We start from the raw sequence: 17,446 nt of genomic DNA on the forward strand, positions 1-17,446 counted from the left end.
TAAATCCAAGAGAACAGAATATGCTGGCAGGGAAAAAAAGCAATTTCGGATCATTGTTAATACTTGCAGTCACTTAATTAACGAAGTCATTTCAACACGTGAGTTGAAAGTATTACAAGCACAGATACAGTTCTTTGTTATTCAGGATCTCACTGTTGTTATTAGGCAATTCTCCCACCAAGTCACAAAAAAACCAAGGAAATCAAAATTCCAGATTTTAATGTGCTAATAAACAACATAAAAAAAACCCAACAGGACAAGAAAAAGTTCTCATTTGAAAAAAAACCAAACAAACCACATTTGTAACACATTCTCTTAAAATTTAAATTACATTATTGAGTTGGCAATGTCCAAACAAATTTTTAGTACAGTATCTCAAGGTTCGTAATTAAACCTCTACAAGATTTGTACATCACGGTAAATATTCTCTCATAGTCATTGCTATGGATGTAACATTTATCCTCATTACTGAACCTTCATCAGGTTTGGAAGTTAGAGAACTAAGAAAACTGTTCCAGAAATATGTAAATATTAAAGCCAAGTAAAACAACATTTAAAACAACTTGAGAGCAACAGATAGACCTCCAAGACTGCTTTTTATAAAGGATAAAAAAAAAATAGTCCAATGTATGACAAGACTGCATTACAAAACTCACAATACTTAATGTACAAAGCATTTTTAATAAACTTCTTCCAGCCATACTCTTAACTTCACTAAGAACACTTTTTTTTCCTTGCTTGAAATCAGAAATTATTAAAAAAAAAAGAAATCAACAAGAAATCAATGCTGCCGAATTCACAGCCAAGGGGTACATGATTTATGCCACGGATGGCACTTTGCCTATCCTACATTTCCCCCCCTAACTCACATGTAACTCCATCCACATTGTTGGGAAGAGCTAATTGATGCCACTATGAGGGCCACTCCTTCTCAGTGAATACCACTGCATAAAATACTGCCTTGAGGTTTTCTCCCTCTCATGCAGAGTAACTAGGAACTCAATTTGTCTTTATGAACCTCTTGCATAAGATAATCACTGTCAGAATCCAACTCTTCTTCATCTACTGATGTTTCTTCAGCCTGACGTTTCATGCCCCGCTGTTGTGAAATGGCCAGCGCGTATTTGATGTTGTAGATGTTCCATTCACAGCTGTAAAAATAAACAGGAACATGTCAGAAACAAGATTGCATTCTCCTCCAAAAAAAAACCACCTCTAGAAGAAGACTGCCTCTAATTCTCTGGTTCTAATAACATGCTACCATCCCCCAAATTACTCCAAGTTTTTGATTTAAAAGTTTAAATGTAACAACACGTACAGTTTTGAAACATCTTCGAAATGACGCTGGATGCTTTTCTGGAGGAACTGAATCATAGGGAGCAGCTTCACTGACCTGGAATGAAGAAAACACACCATTTGCAGTGCAATTCATTTTTACATATAGAAATCCTTTCTACAGTCTCAAGATTTTAACAAGCATACATGTTAACTTTTCAAAGCAAACTTTTAAAGATATACTAAATAAATAAAAGCTCTACCCTTTTGACTCTTCCCTCAATAAGGTCAGAGTACTCAACACTAGTAATATAATGTAATAATACAAGTAATACTCGATACAAGTAATGTCAGAAATATCTTTTTCTAATGTCAAACTGTGGCTTGAAGAACTAATTCTGCTTGCTGGTAGAAACGAGAGTTCCTTCCCAGTACTACAATACTTTCTGTACAAGGAAGAGTTTGTTTTAAATCATCCTCTTCTACTTGAACAGCAACAAAAGGAGAAACTTTCTTCCAGTCATTCCAGTAACTAAAACATTAATACCAATGTTGAAGCAAGGAAAGAGTTACACAATGCACTGGTGTTTAACCTGCAGGACTCCTTCTCATATTATCTCTCACTTAGCCTGTTTTAAATTCATAAATTTGCCTTATTTTTTTCCTAAATGCCTACAAATTCTATACTATAGGTGGGCTAAATATAATTCACAGCCCAGGCCCAAGTAGTGGTAGAGAACTATACAGGAAAAGGTGAGTACTAACAGCTAAGAGTTCATGTTATAATCACAAGCTTATATACATGTATAAATACAGTCAGTACCTGCAAATTACCTTTCAGTGACATTTAAGATGCATCACTGTTTAAAAAACTCAATTGTCAAACCTACTATCATCTTGAAATCTTTATGCATTTATAGGCTAAGGAAGCTATGCGAAGTCTTATCTATCAGATTTGAAAATGTTTTTGTAATTATCTCTTCACAAATCCAATAATTTATTCCAATTCTACCATACACACTTGTTAGAATCACAGAATCATTTAGGTTGGAAAGGATCTTTAGGATTGAGTTCAAATCATCACTTTTACCATTAGTAAAGAAGTTGTAAAAATTAAATAATTCTAATTATTGTATATGTATTATCTAGAACATCAGTAGATGTTGGGTAAAAACTGACGGGTTTTAATTTTAATATGCTTGTGAGCATTTAGACTTTTTTACAAGATCTCACCTTGTTTTCAGTTTCTGTCCATGCAGCATGAGCAACTTATGAGCCCAAATAAGATAGAACTCTAAGTGACACGAGGTCTCAAATGCAGAGGCCAGGAACTCCAATAATTTCTCCACATACAGGTCTGGGAGTGATGAGCAGATAACATCAACTGTGTAAAAACAGAAAAAAAGCCCATAGACTTCAACAGAGTTGAATTACTATTTGGATCATCCCTTTTAGTCTCCAGCTACAGCAAGAAGTCCTTAGGTATGAACATTACACTTCCCTGTCCAAGAGTCCTTTACACCTCAACTCATTTTGGCTTACACATCTGTGCTTACAGCTAGCTCAGCCAAATTCCATGGAAGATCCACTCACCTTCACTGCTAGGAACAGCCTCTATGACCTCCTGAATTAATTTCTTTTCATTCAGCTTGAAGGCCATGATGATGGCCATAGTGTACTCCTTCTGGCGCAGTGTTTTGTGTATGTTGCTGGGTGTGACATCAATATCCAGGTCAAAAGGATCAAAAATCAGTCCAGAGTCCAGTGAATAGATCAGAAGACCTTCTGTGGTGGTGGCTGCCCAGCTTCGTCCTAGAAGTAACAATATTTAACAACAAAGCTGAGTTTTCTAGAATGAAAACAGAAGAGTAATGATGAACAGGTGACTCATTTGTTTGCAAGGAAGGGGTAAGATTAAAAGATGCATCTTTGATGGACCTGTCAGCAATGACAATGCTTGTAAAAAACATCAGCTCAAAGTGACATACACTTATCTTTCCTAATTACTCACTGCACAGAAAACCAGGCTATGAACCTGGCAGCACTACGTTACATCTGCAAAGATCTCCAAGGCATTTGCACTTTATCATTACTCCTCCAAGGCTCTGTTCTTTTGTTTTATAAGGAATGCAAAAATCCTAAATTAAATGTCGACACTCACCTGTAGGAGAGAATCGCACACAAGTCACTCTTATTTCAGGTTTAAAGTGTCGGTAACTCATGTCACCTAAAAGAGAAGTTTAGAAGTGATTTATTATGTTCACCAGAAGTTCACAGTCTAGTTATCAACTCTAACTACGATATTACCTTTAAATAATGCAGAACAGGGCAAAAACTGGCAGTTAAAGACTGGATAAGGCACAGTCCACGTCTGAGAGATCATCCTACAGCTCAAGTGGTGGGACTGAATTTTGCTCTTTGAAAATTAAATCAGGACTGCTGGGTTCCTTATCCAGGAGATCCTGCATCTCCTGTTTCCTGTTGCTTCTACTATGCAAAAGGATCCACCCCTATATCAGCTGAACACTTGTGTGACAGATCCTTGTGTCTAGAGAACACCCAGGTAATTCTAATGTTAACACTGAGCTCCACAAATCAAACCCTTCCTATCCATGTCAAAGGTTTTGGTCCACATAAAACTAGCAACAAGAGAGCAAAGCCCAAGCCATACCTCTCTTTACTCCAGGAAGGGGAATTGCAACACCCTCGTCACCTCCACCCCCTTCATCAATCAGAGCCAAGCTGCCAAATTCAGTCATTTTTCTCCGATCTAAGTATTCCTAGAAAAACACATAGTTTCCATTCAAAGCACTGAATCTCTTCTCAAACAGTTCAATGCAGTTTAGAGTGTGGTTTCACACAATGTTGTTCTACTCCAGAGATGCACTGTTTGTTTCCTCAGCTGCAGCCCTGCTCCTTCTGCCCTTCAGGCTCCATAACTGCACTGTGCTAATGGAAGGGCTGTGTGGCCACTCAGCTGTGCAAATGAGATTTTAGGGACCTCTCTGCCCCCCATTTTTAAAACATCCATCCCTTCCAAGGTTCTTTTTCAGCTGATATCCTTTTAAGCCACGTGCTGAGCTGCGACAGCACAACTGAGGGCAGCAGAGAACCAAAGTCTGCTTCGCAAAGCGCTGTGGTCTAACAAGAATACTTGGAATCACAGTCCCTGGAACAACCATCACTCTTCCAGGTAAGGGGATGTTGAAAAGGTTTACTGGAATTATTTTCCTTTTGATGAATTTCATCACTTACTTTACTTTTGAAGGAATTTAATTTTGCATTTGGCAATATTCAGAAACAGAGTTTATAAAGGTCAGTGACATCGTTCTGCCTCCACAATAAAATCCTTCATTTCTTTGCTAACACAAACAACTGACATCCAGGGAGTTAGTTTAGTACAAAATGTTGAGAATTTAAATTTTCACTACAGTTTTAAGTTTAGTGCCAACTAAGTTAGTATGTTTGAGAGTTCTGCTCATTCAATACAAACACACTACAGTTTGGCAAAACTGTAGCTAGCTGACTGTCAGGAATTAATTCTGTTTTCTGAAAAATATTTCCTTACCCCTCTCCTCCACACAACCAAGCAAATGAACCCATGCTTAACAAAACACTCATGAATAACACTTAATGAGATGTTATACCAAAACCAAAGTCTTGTGGGGGTGGAGGAATGAAAAGAAAAAAAAGACTCCTGTGGTCACATACCTCCATTGCATCTAAAGAATGGTTGCATGAGATTTCAAACTTTTTCATAAGAATCTGTTCCTTGACATTATATATACAGACAAACTTTGACAATCCACCTGCCAGAATTGACTGGCCATCTGCTGAGTAACACAGAGTAGTAAAAGACCTGGTAAAGAAAAAGAGAAAGTAGTTAAATTCACTATCACATCTGCGCTAAAAGACATGATACAGTGTGAAGACAGAAAATAACCATTCCATGAAAAAAGTGGAGATCTTCACTGATACAATATGCACTTAACAAACCAAATAATTTAGCAAAAACAAGTCCTATGAATCACAAACAATTTAGAACTTCAGCTTTTTAAGTACTTTCATTCTACTGATTCTGGGTCCCAGCTCAGTGAATGAGCTCTCAACTAGACCTTACACAACACTAAGGATGGTCAGAGGAGCTAAAGAAAAACCAGTGTTATGACATGATTTAAAGAAAAGGTTGAGAGCTCATCACCAAAAAAAATACTTTTTTTTCTTTTCACAAAGTCATTGTTTCTTTTTTTAATTTTGAGTGGGAACAACATGGAAAAAAACAAAGAAAAAAGAGCAGAATGAAACATGACTTTTACATTATTCTTTTTGACAGCACATGAATTCAACTTGCCTTTAAACATCACTTCACATGCACAGCAACATGTATAAACCCCACACTGTATTAACATTTTTTAAAATAGTTACATACTGCTACTTCTGCAACAAGGTATTCACTTAAAAACCTATCACATAGCAAATGAACAACTTGTCATGAGAAGTTTGATATTTTGCTGGGAATTCAACTGATAAAAAAAAATACACATGCTCAAAATGATGCTGTGGATGAACACAGCAAAAGACAAAAAGGAGTCATCCAGACGTCAAGTCAGGCAGTGTTTTAAAATCCAACATCAGAATCAAAATATCTGAAAAGCAGATACACTCTGAAATCTTCATGTAGAAAACAAACGGAAAGAAACAATTCAAAAGCAACCCAGTGTGGCACCCTCTTTTCACTGCAACCCCGTGTACATACTTGCCCTTGGCTGCCTGTTTGGCAGTTATTTTATCAAGCTCTTTCCTCCCCATCTGAAGGTCGTGCCTTCCCTCAATTGAGCCAGTCTGCACTGCATTTTCATGATCCCAAAACGTTATCTGTCCGTTCAAAGCAGCAACTGCGAGCTCCTTGCCATCAGGACGGAAAGCAACGACGAGAACTGCGAAGAATTTAATCAACAGTTAAAAATGCAGTCAGATATTTTTCTAAGAAAATACCCTAAATTTTTCTAGGATCTTACTTCAACTATCAGAAAAAGCTTAAGAATAGCAAGTATGACTTTACTTTTTTCACTGAACATACAAATGTTTAGTTAATTATAAAGCTAGAGCTAGTATTAAAATATTTATTGCACTGTTAACCAAGTACTATAGTGAGGTATCTCAACTTTTGGTTTCTATAACCAAGAATGAGTCTGTCTGTATTTGACATGTTCTGTTGTTCATTACTGGAATATTTTAGATAACATTTTTATATTTGATATAAGATGCAAAATGAAATAAAGATTACCATCTGAGTTCATTATTAGTGTCTCCTTAGTTCTCCAGCTGTCTAACATATCCCATAACTTGACTGTTTTATCCCAAGAGGCACTGGCTAGAAGACACTTCATTGGGTTAAAGGACAAACTGCTGATGGGCCCCTCATGGCCTGCTAAGACCTAGTAAGAGAATAAAAGGCAACATGGAATTAGGTGAAAGAAACTGAAATTCATGTAGTCTGCATTCAGTAAACTCTATTATAGCCATTAAACCACACCTAACTTGCCAACACATGCTTGAGATCACTTTTGGACATGTGGTATGATACACACCAGTGATTCTAAACTTTTTATTTTCACAATACAGACACTGTATTTCCACTATATAGATATCTACAACTACTCCTATGCACAAGTAGCCTCTTTAGAGACCAAGACTTAGGAAGGCAGTGTGCTATTTCAACCCCTCTTATCAGAACAATCAGAACAACTGTGAAAAAGCAAGTCATTGCTCTGAGAATTCGTATCCCCTGCAGTTGAAACACTTCAGAAAAAACACTAATAAAAACTATGAGTAAGAGTAACACAGATTTTTATGTCATGGAGCTCCTACTCCTCTCAAAAGAAATCAAGGAAAGAAACTGAACCTCAAACTCTGGAGATCCAGTCAAGTATATACTGAGTTGTTGTAGTGATCTGTATGCAATGGCTGTGCCAAATTAAATACATGAACTGCTGAGCTCTTCTACTCGTACAAGATGTACAATAATGCTTAAGAACTGAAACAATAAAAACTTTCTAAAAAAAAAAAAAAAATAGCACCCCTGCTCTGCTCCAGCAAAACCCTCCATGAAATCTGTATTGGTCTTAATACAGCACCTACAATTTCTCCATTATCTGCAGAAAACATGTAGAAAAGAACATCTCTGAACAACTACCGGAGGGAAAGATTCTTACGCCCACTTTTTAGCCCAGCAATACTGGTGTTACCTTACCAGCTAGAAAGAGCTCATTACTCAAAAATTCTAAAAACTATTTCACATGCAAATTCAAGGCAGTCTCCATGCAATAAATTAAAAAAACATGCTGAGAGAAACATAGTGCAGCTCCAGTCTTTGAATGTAACAAAACCACTTCATGTTGTATTGAAACCCTCTGATTAATCCCAAATTGATACTGTGTTAAATTCAAGCCCTCCAACATTGCAGGTCCTTACATCCAGCAGCCTCCCACTCTGCATTGACCAGATGAATATTTCAAAGGAATCCTGGGAACCAGCTGACACAATCTCCCCACTGGAGTCCACAGCCAAACAAGAGAACTGACTCGGTCGTGGAGACGTGAAGGTGCGGAAATTGCGGTACCTGTTGTAGGTGTGAAAATAAATCATGAGAACACTTTAGGTAGATCTAAAGGTATGTTTTACAAACTTATTTAAAGTAGGATTTAATTTTATTTGTAAAGTCTTTCAAGTTATCTACATAAAAAATATTCTGTGTATAAAATTAGATGTGATGCTTCAGCACGATTCCAAGATTCAAAGAAGTATTAAAAACTCTGCAGAAATACGAGTCAAAAATAATCAAACAGAAGAGCTCTCTTCTATTAAACAGTGTATGTCTATTTTTGAGAAAATATGGGCTTGCTTACACATCCAGCTCTGTGCACAGTTGTATTATAACAGCTCAACTATGGCAGGTGTTCAGTTAGTTAAGTGCCTTCTCCCTGTTTGAGTAGAGCCAGACAGTGATCCTACTTGGATTTCTAGCTTCCCTGAGAAAAGTTGTTCCAGAATTTTCTTTACAGAAACCGTATGGAGTGACAGGATTCCTAATTACCATCTAAATTTAAATCAAAGGCTGAACCAAAACTCAACAAGGCAGTACTCACATCAAACAAGCAATTAGCAGTTTGCTGCATTTCGGGGGGGAGGTGAAAGCTGAAGACTAAATGAGACACAAAAGCTTTTATGAAGAGTTACCTGTGCAGATCAAAGGCACGCACTGTTCCATCAAGGGAAGCACTCAAAACGACATAACCAGTGGAAGTAAAAGTTACAGCAGTTACACCACTGGTGTGTTCTGTAAACGTGACAAAACAAAAGCTGCTTGAAGTGTTCCACACTTTCACCTGCAAGAGAGACAAGAAAAGACTTCTTAGAATCTCCATCAGCAGTTCAGAGAGACAATCAGGGTAAGGCAGCAGAAGAGCAAAGAAAAACTAGTTCTAGAATTCTGCAGTAGCATAAAAAACTTTCGATATTATCAGTAAGGAATTTTGTGGAAGTGAAGTAAACAGGCCACAGCTTAACTTTAAACTGCTAAAGACATATTTACTACATGAAAATCTAAGAGGAGATAGACAAAAAAGAACTGAAACAAAGTTAGTTTTCAAGGAGAGCTGTAACACTTGGTAAGCATCCTGAGCTTCCAAGCTTTGTACTGCCATGGATAAGACAACTGTCAAATTCAAAACCAACTGTGAAGCCATCACAGAAGTTACAACTGAGATGATATTTCAGTAGGGCTTTTTCCCTGAACAAAAACATTATGTATTTAGCCTTCTGCAGGTTGAGACTTCTGGGGTTTGGCCAGTTTTGAACCCAAATGGCAGAACCCATGAAGTGGCAGATCTTTTTCTGACGCTCAAAAAGTATTGACTGGAAATCAGCTGCTATTGTTGTTCCATTGAAGTGCCAAGACACTGTGGGATTGCTCTACAAAATATCTTTAAAAAAATAAAAAAGTACCAGTACTCAAAGCATATGATTTCACTTCAAGTCATCTATGAGAAAGTAATTTTTTTTTTAACAACAAGGTGCTGGAACGGTGCATTTTTAAAAAGTTGCACTTAAATAATCTGAAATTAATTTCATATCACAAACAATTAAGAGGGCATGAATTGGGGTGACTGAAGTTCATTCAACCCAAAGTATCATGGAACCACCGTGAGCACACATGAATCAACGTTTGATGAGTTACACATTTTAGTGTTTATGGTGAGTGGATCTGTATAATTAAAAAAACCATCTGCTAAAAAAGCATAAATGATACAGTTTGCTGACACTAGTAATAATAAATCAAAATATACATGCTCTAGAGAGAAAAACAACAACACTTAAGAAGTGATGATGGAAAATCATTATATTAAGAAAAGTATGTATCAATTACAGTAATAGAGCTTTTGACACAAAAAGGAAAGTCAAGCTGCTTACTATGTTATTACCACCTCAGTTCATATTCCAGTAATACTTCCCCACTTACTTTCCCATCCTCCCCTCCAGTTACTATGTACTGTCCATCTGGAGAATATGCCAAGGAAACCATGCTGTTGAAATGTCCCTGCTGCTTCAGCACATAGGATTCACTTTGCCATTCCCACACCAGGAGCTGACCCAGACCTGTAAGAACAGCAGAAGGATTGAAGGATTGTCCAGAATTAGGAATACAATGACCCTGCAAATACAAGTCACAAAACACACAATTGCAAGCAATGTAAAAAAAAAAAACCCAAAAGATTGATGCAGACAGGTTGCACTCTGCATTTTTCAATCCTAATAAAAGCCCTTTCTCTATTATAACTTCAAGGCAACTTTCCTCAACACCCAGGAGCTGTTACTTGGATTAATGTTCTCAATACTACAGCAGCAATGCTATCAACCAGATGATAAATGAGCTGGAAAGAAAAGCAGGGCTGCATAAAAGGGTATGGTCTTGGTTTCCATGCAAATCATTATGGACTGGGTGGGAACGTTGGAACATCCAGGCAGGTTTGTGACATGGGATGTGCAGCAAGTGGCAAAGGAAAATAGAATGGCCCAGAATGAAAGCGTATTATAAACTAGAAGGGATAGTTAGGGCTTTACCCTAACTCTGCTAGGGTTTTCATATATGAAACATGTATTTTTTCCTTCGTCAACAAAATATTTTCCTGAATCACAAGAGTTCTGTGAGGAGAGATTGATTAGGGATACTTGTTTTACTCTATCTAGATATGAGAACATAAATTATTAACAAAACTTTAACATTTGGAGTCAAGATGAGTAAGAGGAATTTGGGCTTGCACACCCACCATATTCCTCATTTTTCCATGAACAGAGACCCCAAAAAATTTGACAAACCTGAACAGCCAAAGGCAATCCAGTCCCCAGTGCAGTTGATGGAAATAGAAGCTATCCTTTGGTCTGAAATACTGAAGTACAAGAAATACCCAGTAAACAAACTTGTGTTTTCACACCTTGTGCAATAAAACTTCAAGTCTAATGTTTATTATCTCTCTTCAAGCAAGTTGTTTGATCGCTTTACTGAACTTCTGTACCACTGTAACATCAAAAGCCTCCTACAAATTCTTTTTTTTTTGTTATACTCAAAACCACCAAACAGACATTACTGCCTTATTTGGAATGAAGACAGAGTATCTGCATCCCAAAGATGTACTTGCCAGCACAGAGCACAACTCTCCATATATAAGGAAAAAAAACGTTTTTTGGACATGGAAATTCTTTAGCTGACATCCTACAGCTATGGAAAAGAATTATGATTTTATTTATTGAAGGACAATTTACAGAAAATTTTACACATGCAGAACTTTTTTTTCAGCTACTGTTTTCTACAGAGAAACTGAAAACATGGAAGTCCACATGGCTGAAGAAATCTACAGCCAGTAACTAGGAACTTCGGAGTATTTTTCTTATTCAGACCTTTCTTTTCCATAATGACCTATGGAATGGAGTTATATGGTATTTATTACATAAATTTACAATTCTGCTTTTCCAGATATAACAGTACTAAATAGATGCTCATGTTTTAAGATTTTTGTGCGGTGTTTATTCATCCTTCACGACTAAACATGGTGTGTCCTCAGTCAAACAAACAAGAAACTCCTCCAAAAACCATACACTCCCCCCCCAAACCAAACTAGAAACAGCAACAACCCCATACCTCACCTCAAGGAGTGGATCAAATTGAAATCTGGAAGCTCGTGGAGGTGAAAGATTCCAGAGGCAAAACCAGTGACTAAAAGGTGTGTTTTCTTGTGATAGGCTGCAGATGTCAGGTTATTAAAATCTCCCTCTTTATTGAAAAAATATCTGACATCAAAGAAATAAGAAAAAAGCAAGGTGAATGTAAAAGAAAATTATGCTGTTAGAGCTGCCAAATATTTTGATCAAGGTCTCCTATAATAAAGCTGAAAAGCAGGAGTTCCAGAAATTGCTAAATATATGTACTTTATAAAATATACTTTAAAAATATGTACTTTACAAAGCTAGTGAAAGCTAATTCTCTTCTTTTCTCAATGTTCACAGCTGATACAGCAATCTGATAATCAGAAGTGACACCTCATCATGTGCAATAGAGGGGACTAAAAATTAACACTAAAGGAACTGTCCTTTTGATCACCTAATGCCCATATAGATGGCTGCCATGAATCCACTGGTCATCCTTCTGTATGTGAGTCCTCTTACGTAGTATACTTCAAATTCCTTCAGTTTGGAAGTTCACTAAGGCTAATTCAAACCTGGGTTGGGGTAGGATACTTCCTTTATACCTCCTTCACAGTCAGGGAGACTGAGAACACTAAAGGTTATCAAATGTTGCTGTCACACCCTGAAGCCCAGCAATCCCTTCTTGCAAGAAATCAAAGCCTCTAGACTTGGAGGGTACTGTAATAAAGATCTCATTACACTTCTTGAGTTTCAAACAATAACAGTACACTACATGTCAGTATTTCTCATATTATTAAAATTACAGAACTTGTTGTTCTGAAGGTGGAAGTTATTGCCCTTCATATAATCAAGATAAGACAAACAGGTGTTCTACCAGAACTATTTAGAATGGGACCTTCAGTAAATTTTTAAATCCTGGGCAGTTTTATTCTGCTTTGAATGAGTGATAACAGCTGAAAAAAAGCCCTATATAGTAAATCCCCATGACAAATCTGACTGTGGAAAACTGAAAACCACTTACTTTGCGACACGTGAATATTTAACCTTATTTCTAGTCTCCTGTTCACTTGGATTGGCTTTTCCGTGGATTTCTTCACCCTTTGGCTCTTCAAGCAACTCTTCATCATTTTCTCCTGCATTCTCTTCCTTAGCTGCATCTTTTGGGGGCATGGGCTTCAAGCCATCAAGCTCTGTGTCACACTGCCACACACAGAGAGCTGCATCCTGGCTGATTGTGTACAGCTGGAATACAAACACAAACACGTGATTATTGTCCAACACCTCAGCTTTGTGCTCTACTGTTAATATAGACTTGCACAAGGGTTAGCAAGTGTGCACTCTGTTGCTAGGATAACACATTACTTAGCCCTCTTAGAATCTGAGGTGTTTTGATCTGGAAATTTCACTTCTCCTGAGAACCAGTGATTTACTTTACGTCTTCTCAAAAATGTTTTGCAAGGACCAAAGGTAATTTGATTACCGGGTAACATTACAGCTAAATAATTTTTTCATGTTTAAAACTATAATATTTTAGGGGAGCAATTTTCAATAGCTTACTCATATTCTAAAGTTTATTTTTTTAAATATCCATGGAACTGTAAACTCCCAATCACAGCAGAGGAGTCAAGAGACATATTGCTTATGCACTTTCTAAATTCTGAGATATTGTCAAAATAGTCATCTACAGGTAAGACTGTGCTTCAAGTATTTAAATATTAAAATTTAAGAATGTTGTGTGATTATACATACATCTAGACTGTTCTCTTCAAAAAAGCAGGCTACAATTACATCCTTATGCCCTCCAAGTGAGTAGTAGATCAAGTTTGCCCATCGTTCTGCTCCAAACACCCACGTAGACATGTCCTTGCTTCCTACTGCAAAACATCTGAAAAAAAAAAAAAGACAGTTTGAATTAGAACACTGGTTTGAAAAACTTTTCACTGGGTGGTGAATGTTCTGAGCACAAAGACACCAGTCACCACTTCAAAAGTAATTTTACACACAAGAGTTGTAAACTGAGGTTGGTGACTGCAGCAAAAGTAGAAGGGGTTTAAATACATTCAAAATGTCAACCATGCTCACATTCCTAAGATATGTTCCTTTTATGGATTACTAGGCAAGAATCCCTTGTTGATCCCCAATACATGCATATTTTATACTTTCTAGTCTGCCTAATTATATTTTTTAATTCAAGACAGAATTTTTAAAGCCAGTACAATACTTAATAGGAAAGAAAATGGATTGTAACATGCATACAAATATTAACAACCTGTGTAGGAAGACAATGCTTTAGTTTAACAACTCACTTGGAATCATCAGTCCAGTCAATACAAGTTGTTTCATCATATGGACCATAGTAGGTTTTGTCCAGAACAAATGCATTGAATTCTCGTTTCTTCCCAGGAGCATGGTACAGGTAAGCAAGGTTGTCTTTTGTAATCACAAATTTCCTGTCATATGGGGGTTAGGGGGAAGCATAATTACACACAAAGCTGTTAAATCAAACAACTGTTCAGTACAGACTGCAACACAATGAAACAAAATCTTAAAAAGGCTCCTGCACTACCATAAAAAGGGATTGCTTCTGCATGAAAAATAAACAAAAAAAATATTTGCAGATTGATACTATCCCCCAACTTATGCACTATAAAAGAGAAAACCTTCAGTAAAAATCACTTAAGGTGAATAGTCAAATATTTATTCTCCAATTCTCATAAAAGAAGGAAAAATTCAAACACTCAAACCAGGATATTCTATTTCAACCTCTCTTCCACCTCCATACATTGGCCACTTCCAGAAACACAAAACGTGCACCCACACCTGTTACATAGATCCTTTGATATGGTCCTCTTGCCAGCATAATTTCCTAAGGTGGACCTGTGATTCCAACTTTCAAGCAAAACCTCATTTAAGATCCCTCTAAGTCAATCCCAGTGAGGAATGCTGCTGAAAGGGGAGCTTGACACTTTTTCCTCTCACTCTTCTGATGCTTCTAACATTGATGTCACCAAAATTTGGACCCATGACCACGCAATTAAAAGATAAAGGGTGTGAAAAGAAACACCAAATTCAGAGAACTGCCTCTTCCAGTAGTGCAGTTGTCTTAGACCAACCCAAGTCAGCACTGAAAATGCAACCCCACAACTGCCAGCTGATTGTCCCCACTGTGGGCTCTTTCACCTCACCTACAATACAAAATGCAGTCAAGACTCACAGCAAATCTGTGTTTCTAAAAGTCCCAACACAAACAACATTTGTGACAGGCAACACTCCTCCGGTATCTGTTTCCAGGGCTTTGTTTTTCCTCTTTTCTTCCCCTCTCAACTTTACAGATAAAACTACCTTACACTTATTAATAAGTATCACCCCCAGAATGTCTTCATAATCTCAACTAGTTTATGGGGTAATTTCTGCTGTTTTGTTCTAAAGCATGCACTCTTTACTTACTTGCCATCAGGGGAGAACTTAACACTGTGAACTGGCTTATGAAAATAAAACTGATGTATCACACATTTACCAATCAAACTGACAAGCAAGGCAGCTCCCTCTGTAAGGGCAGAAAAAGAAGGGTCATGAAAATAATCAAGTTCCCAAAGAAAACATACTCCTAGCAAGCTTAATTTCTTTCCTTAAAGGGGAGGGTGTAAAGTACCTCCTCAGAAATTTTTCAAGACAGTACACTTAGTATTATTAAGAAGAAAAATACAAAACTATCATACAGTACCTAAATTCTGTAAAAAGTTCTTTTTAAGTTCATTAAATAAAGAACTCTTCCCCAAAAGTTCCAGCATAACTTTTAAAGCAGAGCACTTCTAACCTGTGCTAAGGTTCAATACCTAGCAACAGAGATTTTCCCCTCTCAATGCTGAATTTTCACTTCATTCTCTTATAAAACAAATGTCTTCTTTGTGAAAGTACCTTCATCAATTAGAATGGCAAGAGTTCCATCTGGAGAGAGCCCCACGCACACAATATTAAGCCGTGTAGCCAAAGGAAACGTCTCACACTTGTTACTACAAAAAAAAAGACAAACCAGTAAATTTGCGACAAGGATGTAGAAAGAACAGTCATCTTCAGTATCAGTGAAATATGGTCTGATACCTATGATAAAGCTACAGAATCGACTCAGACATAAAACTTTCATTAGCTGTCAAAATTCCATGAACACCGACTATGTGGTTGTTCTGTGGAGGACCAGGAGTTGGACTCAGTGATCTTCAGGGTTCCCTTCCAACTCGGGATATTCTACGATTCTGTGTAAGACAGGCTGCTGACTGGAATATCGGCATAAGGAGAATCAATCACAACCCTGGCACACAGGAAAGGCCGATGACGGTCTAAGCTTTGCCGTGTACAAGAGAGAGAGCACAAACAGAAGCACATAAGGAAACCACACCACTAAATCCAACGCAAACTGTTTTTCCCTTCTTTGTTTCTAAAACGCACCTTTACATACTTCTTACGCTATTCTCCCCACGCAACACCCCGACAGGTATTCCACTAGGCAGATAACTTTTTAACGCCAAGCCGGGATATTCTGGAAGGCCGAGCATCCCGGAGAGGATGCCAGAAGGATGCGGGAGCCGGCGGTGCGGGAGCACCACGGACAAGGCGGCCTCGGGTGGGGCTCCACAACCTCCTCAGAGCTTTATTCCCCCCGAAATCCCGGTGCTGGCCCTTCCCCGTCCCTCCCAGCCCTGTCGGAGGGGGCCGAGGGGGAGGGAGGCGGTGGGCTCTGGGGGCTCACTCACTTCTTGAGGTCGAAGAGGGAGACCCTGTTGCCGACGGGGCTGAGGAGGGAGTTTCCATCGCGGGTGAAGCTGAGGTTCCCGCGGCGGTACACGGTGCCCAGCAGGCCGGAGAACTGCGCGGGGAGGAAGGGGAAGGGTGAGCGGGGCGGGGGAGAAGGGAGCCGGGGGGAAGGGGAGCCGGGGGGAAGGGGAGCCGGGGATGCCGAACCGCGGCCGCACTCACCCGGTAGGCGAAGCGCATGGCGGACACACGTGTAGAGGCAGCGCCGGGGCCGCGGAACTGCGGCCGGGAAGGGGCGGGAGGAGGGATTGGGGATCCCGCACATGCGCCCGGGGAAGGGGAAGTGGGAGAGGCTGCTGAGGGTGGTCCCGCCCTGCGGGTCAGGGTTAAAGCCGGTCGGTAGCGCTGGAAGGGACCACAGGGGGTCGTCTGGTCCCACCTCCGTGCTCACGGGCCAGCTCGGCACAGGGTTGTTTCCAGACGGCTCTGGAGTATCTCCCGTGAGGGAGACTCCACACCCTCCCTGGGCAACCTGTTCCAGTGCTCGGTCGCTGCACGGAAAAGGAGTTTTTCCTCACGTTTAGGTGGAAATTCCTGTGCATTAGTTTCTGCCCATTGCCTCTTGTTGGCGTCCCTGAGATGCTGCCTGTTCTTCTCTATGTTGGCATGCCTGAGAAGATCCATCCTCTGACACCGTCCCTGTAGTTATTTGTGCACGTTAATGAGGTCCCCTCGGCCTCCCCTTCTCCATCCACAGACCCGCCTCCCCCCCGACAGCCGCTCCCGTCCCTCCCCAGGACGGTGTTGCCGGTGTTACGACCCAGCAGGATAACTCTGTTTCTTGTTAATAAATCCCTCGGGGTCACTGCAGGAGCTGGGCCTGTTCAGCCTAGAGGAGAGAAGACTGAGAGGGGATCTCATCAACGCATACAAATATCGCCAAGGTGGATGCCAGAGGATGGTGCCAGACTCTTTTCAGTGGTGCCCAGGGACAGCATGAGGAGCATCGACCATTAACTAAAACGCAAGAAGTTCCACCTCAACACGAGGAAGAACATTTTCCCATTTAGGGTGAAGAGCACCAGAACAGGCTGCCCAGGGTGGGGGTGGGTTCTCCCTCTCTGGAGACATTCCAAACCCACGTGGAAGAGTTCCTGTGTCACCTGCTCCAGGTGACCTTGCCTTGGCAGGGGAGTTGGATTGAATGATGTCCACA

General features: G+C 39.4%; 1 protein-coding gene across 1 annotated transcript; it reads right to left on the bottom strand.

Annotated features, from left to right (window-relative positions):
* Positions 1–306: 306 nt before the first annotated feature.
* PWP2 (PWP2, small subunit processome component) lies at positions 307–16,541 on the bottom strand. Its single transcript, XM_027688956.1, has 21 exons — positions 16,453–16,541; positions 16,230–16,342; positions 15,397–15,491; positions 14,926–15,025; positions 13,785–13,928; positions 13,228–13,363; positions 12,500–12,720; positions 11,479–11,622; positions 10,654–10,724; positions 9,797–9,933; positions 8,515–8,663; positions 7,750–7,897; positions 6,563–6,713; positions 6,032–6,212; positions 4,987–5,134; positions 3,947–4,055; positions 3,437–3,502; positions 2,869–3,087; positions 2,509–2,659; positions 1,319–1,393; positions 307–1,151 (listed from the first exon to the last, which is right to left on the bottom strand). Exons 1-21 carry the CDS (start codon positions 16,468–16,470, stop codon positions 992–994), a joined length of 2,736 nt encoding a protein of 911 aa, XP_027544757.1. The 5' UTR covers positions 16,471–16,541; the 3' UTR covers positions 307–991.
* Positions 16,542–17,446: the final 905 nt, after the last annotated feature.

This window comes from Neopelma chrysocephalum, unplaced genomic scaffold, assembly GCF_003984885.1.
Source record: "Neopelma chrysocephalum unplaced genomic scaffold, ASM398488v2 Primary Assembly neopelma1_76, whole genome shotgun sequence".
Taxonomy (NCBI): domain Eukaryota; kingdom Metazoa; phylum Chordata; class Aves; order Passeriformes; family Pipridae; genus Neopelma; species Neopelma chrysocephalum.

Excerpts from the sequence above, each read along its gene's own strand:
- PWP2 (XM_027688956.1), bottom strand. Across the intron at positions 13,364-13,784 it reads GACTGGACTGATGATTCCAA|ATGTTTTGCAGTAGGAAGCA; the intron begins GTGAGTTGTTAA and ends TTTTTTTTTCAG. Across the intron at positions 12,721-13,227 it reads TTGAAGAGAACAGTCTAGAT|CTGTACACAATCAGCCAGGA; the intron begins GTATGTATAATC and ends TTTGTATTCCAG.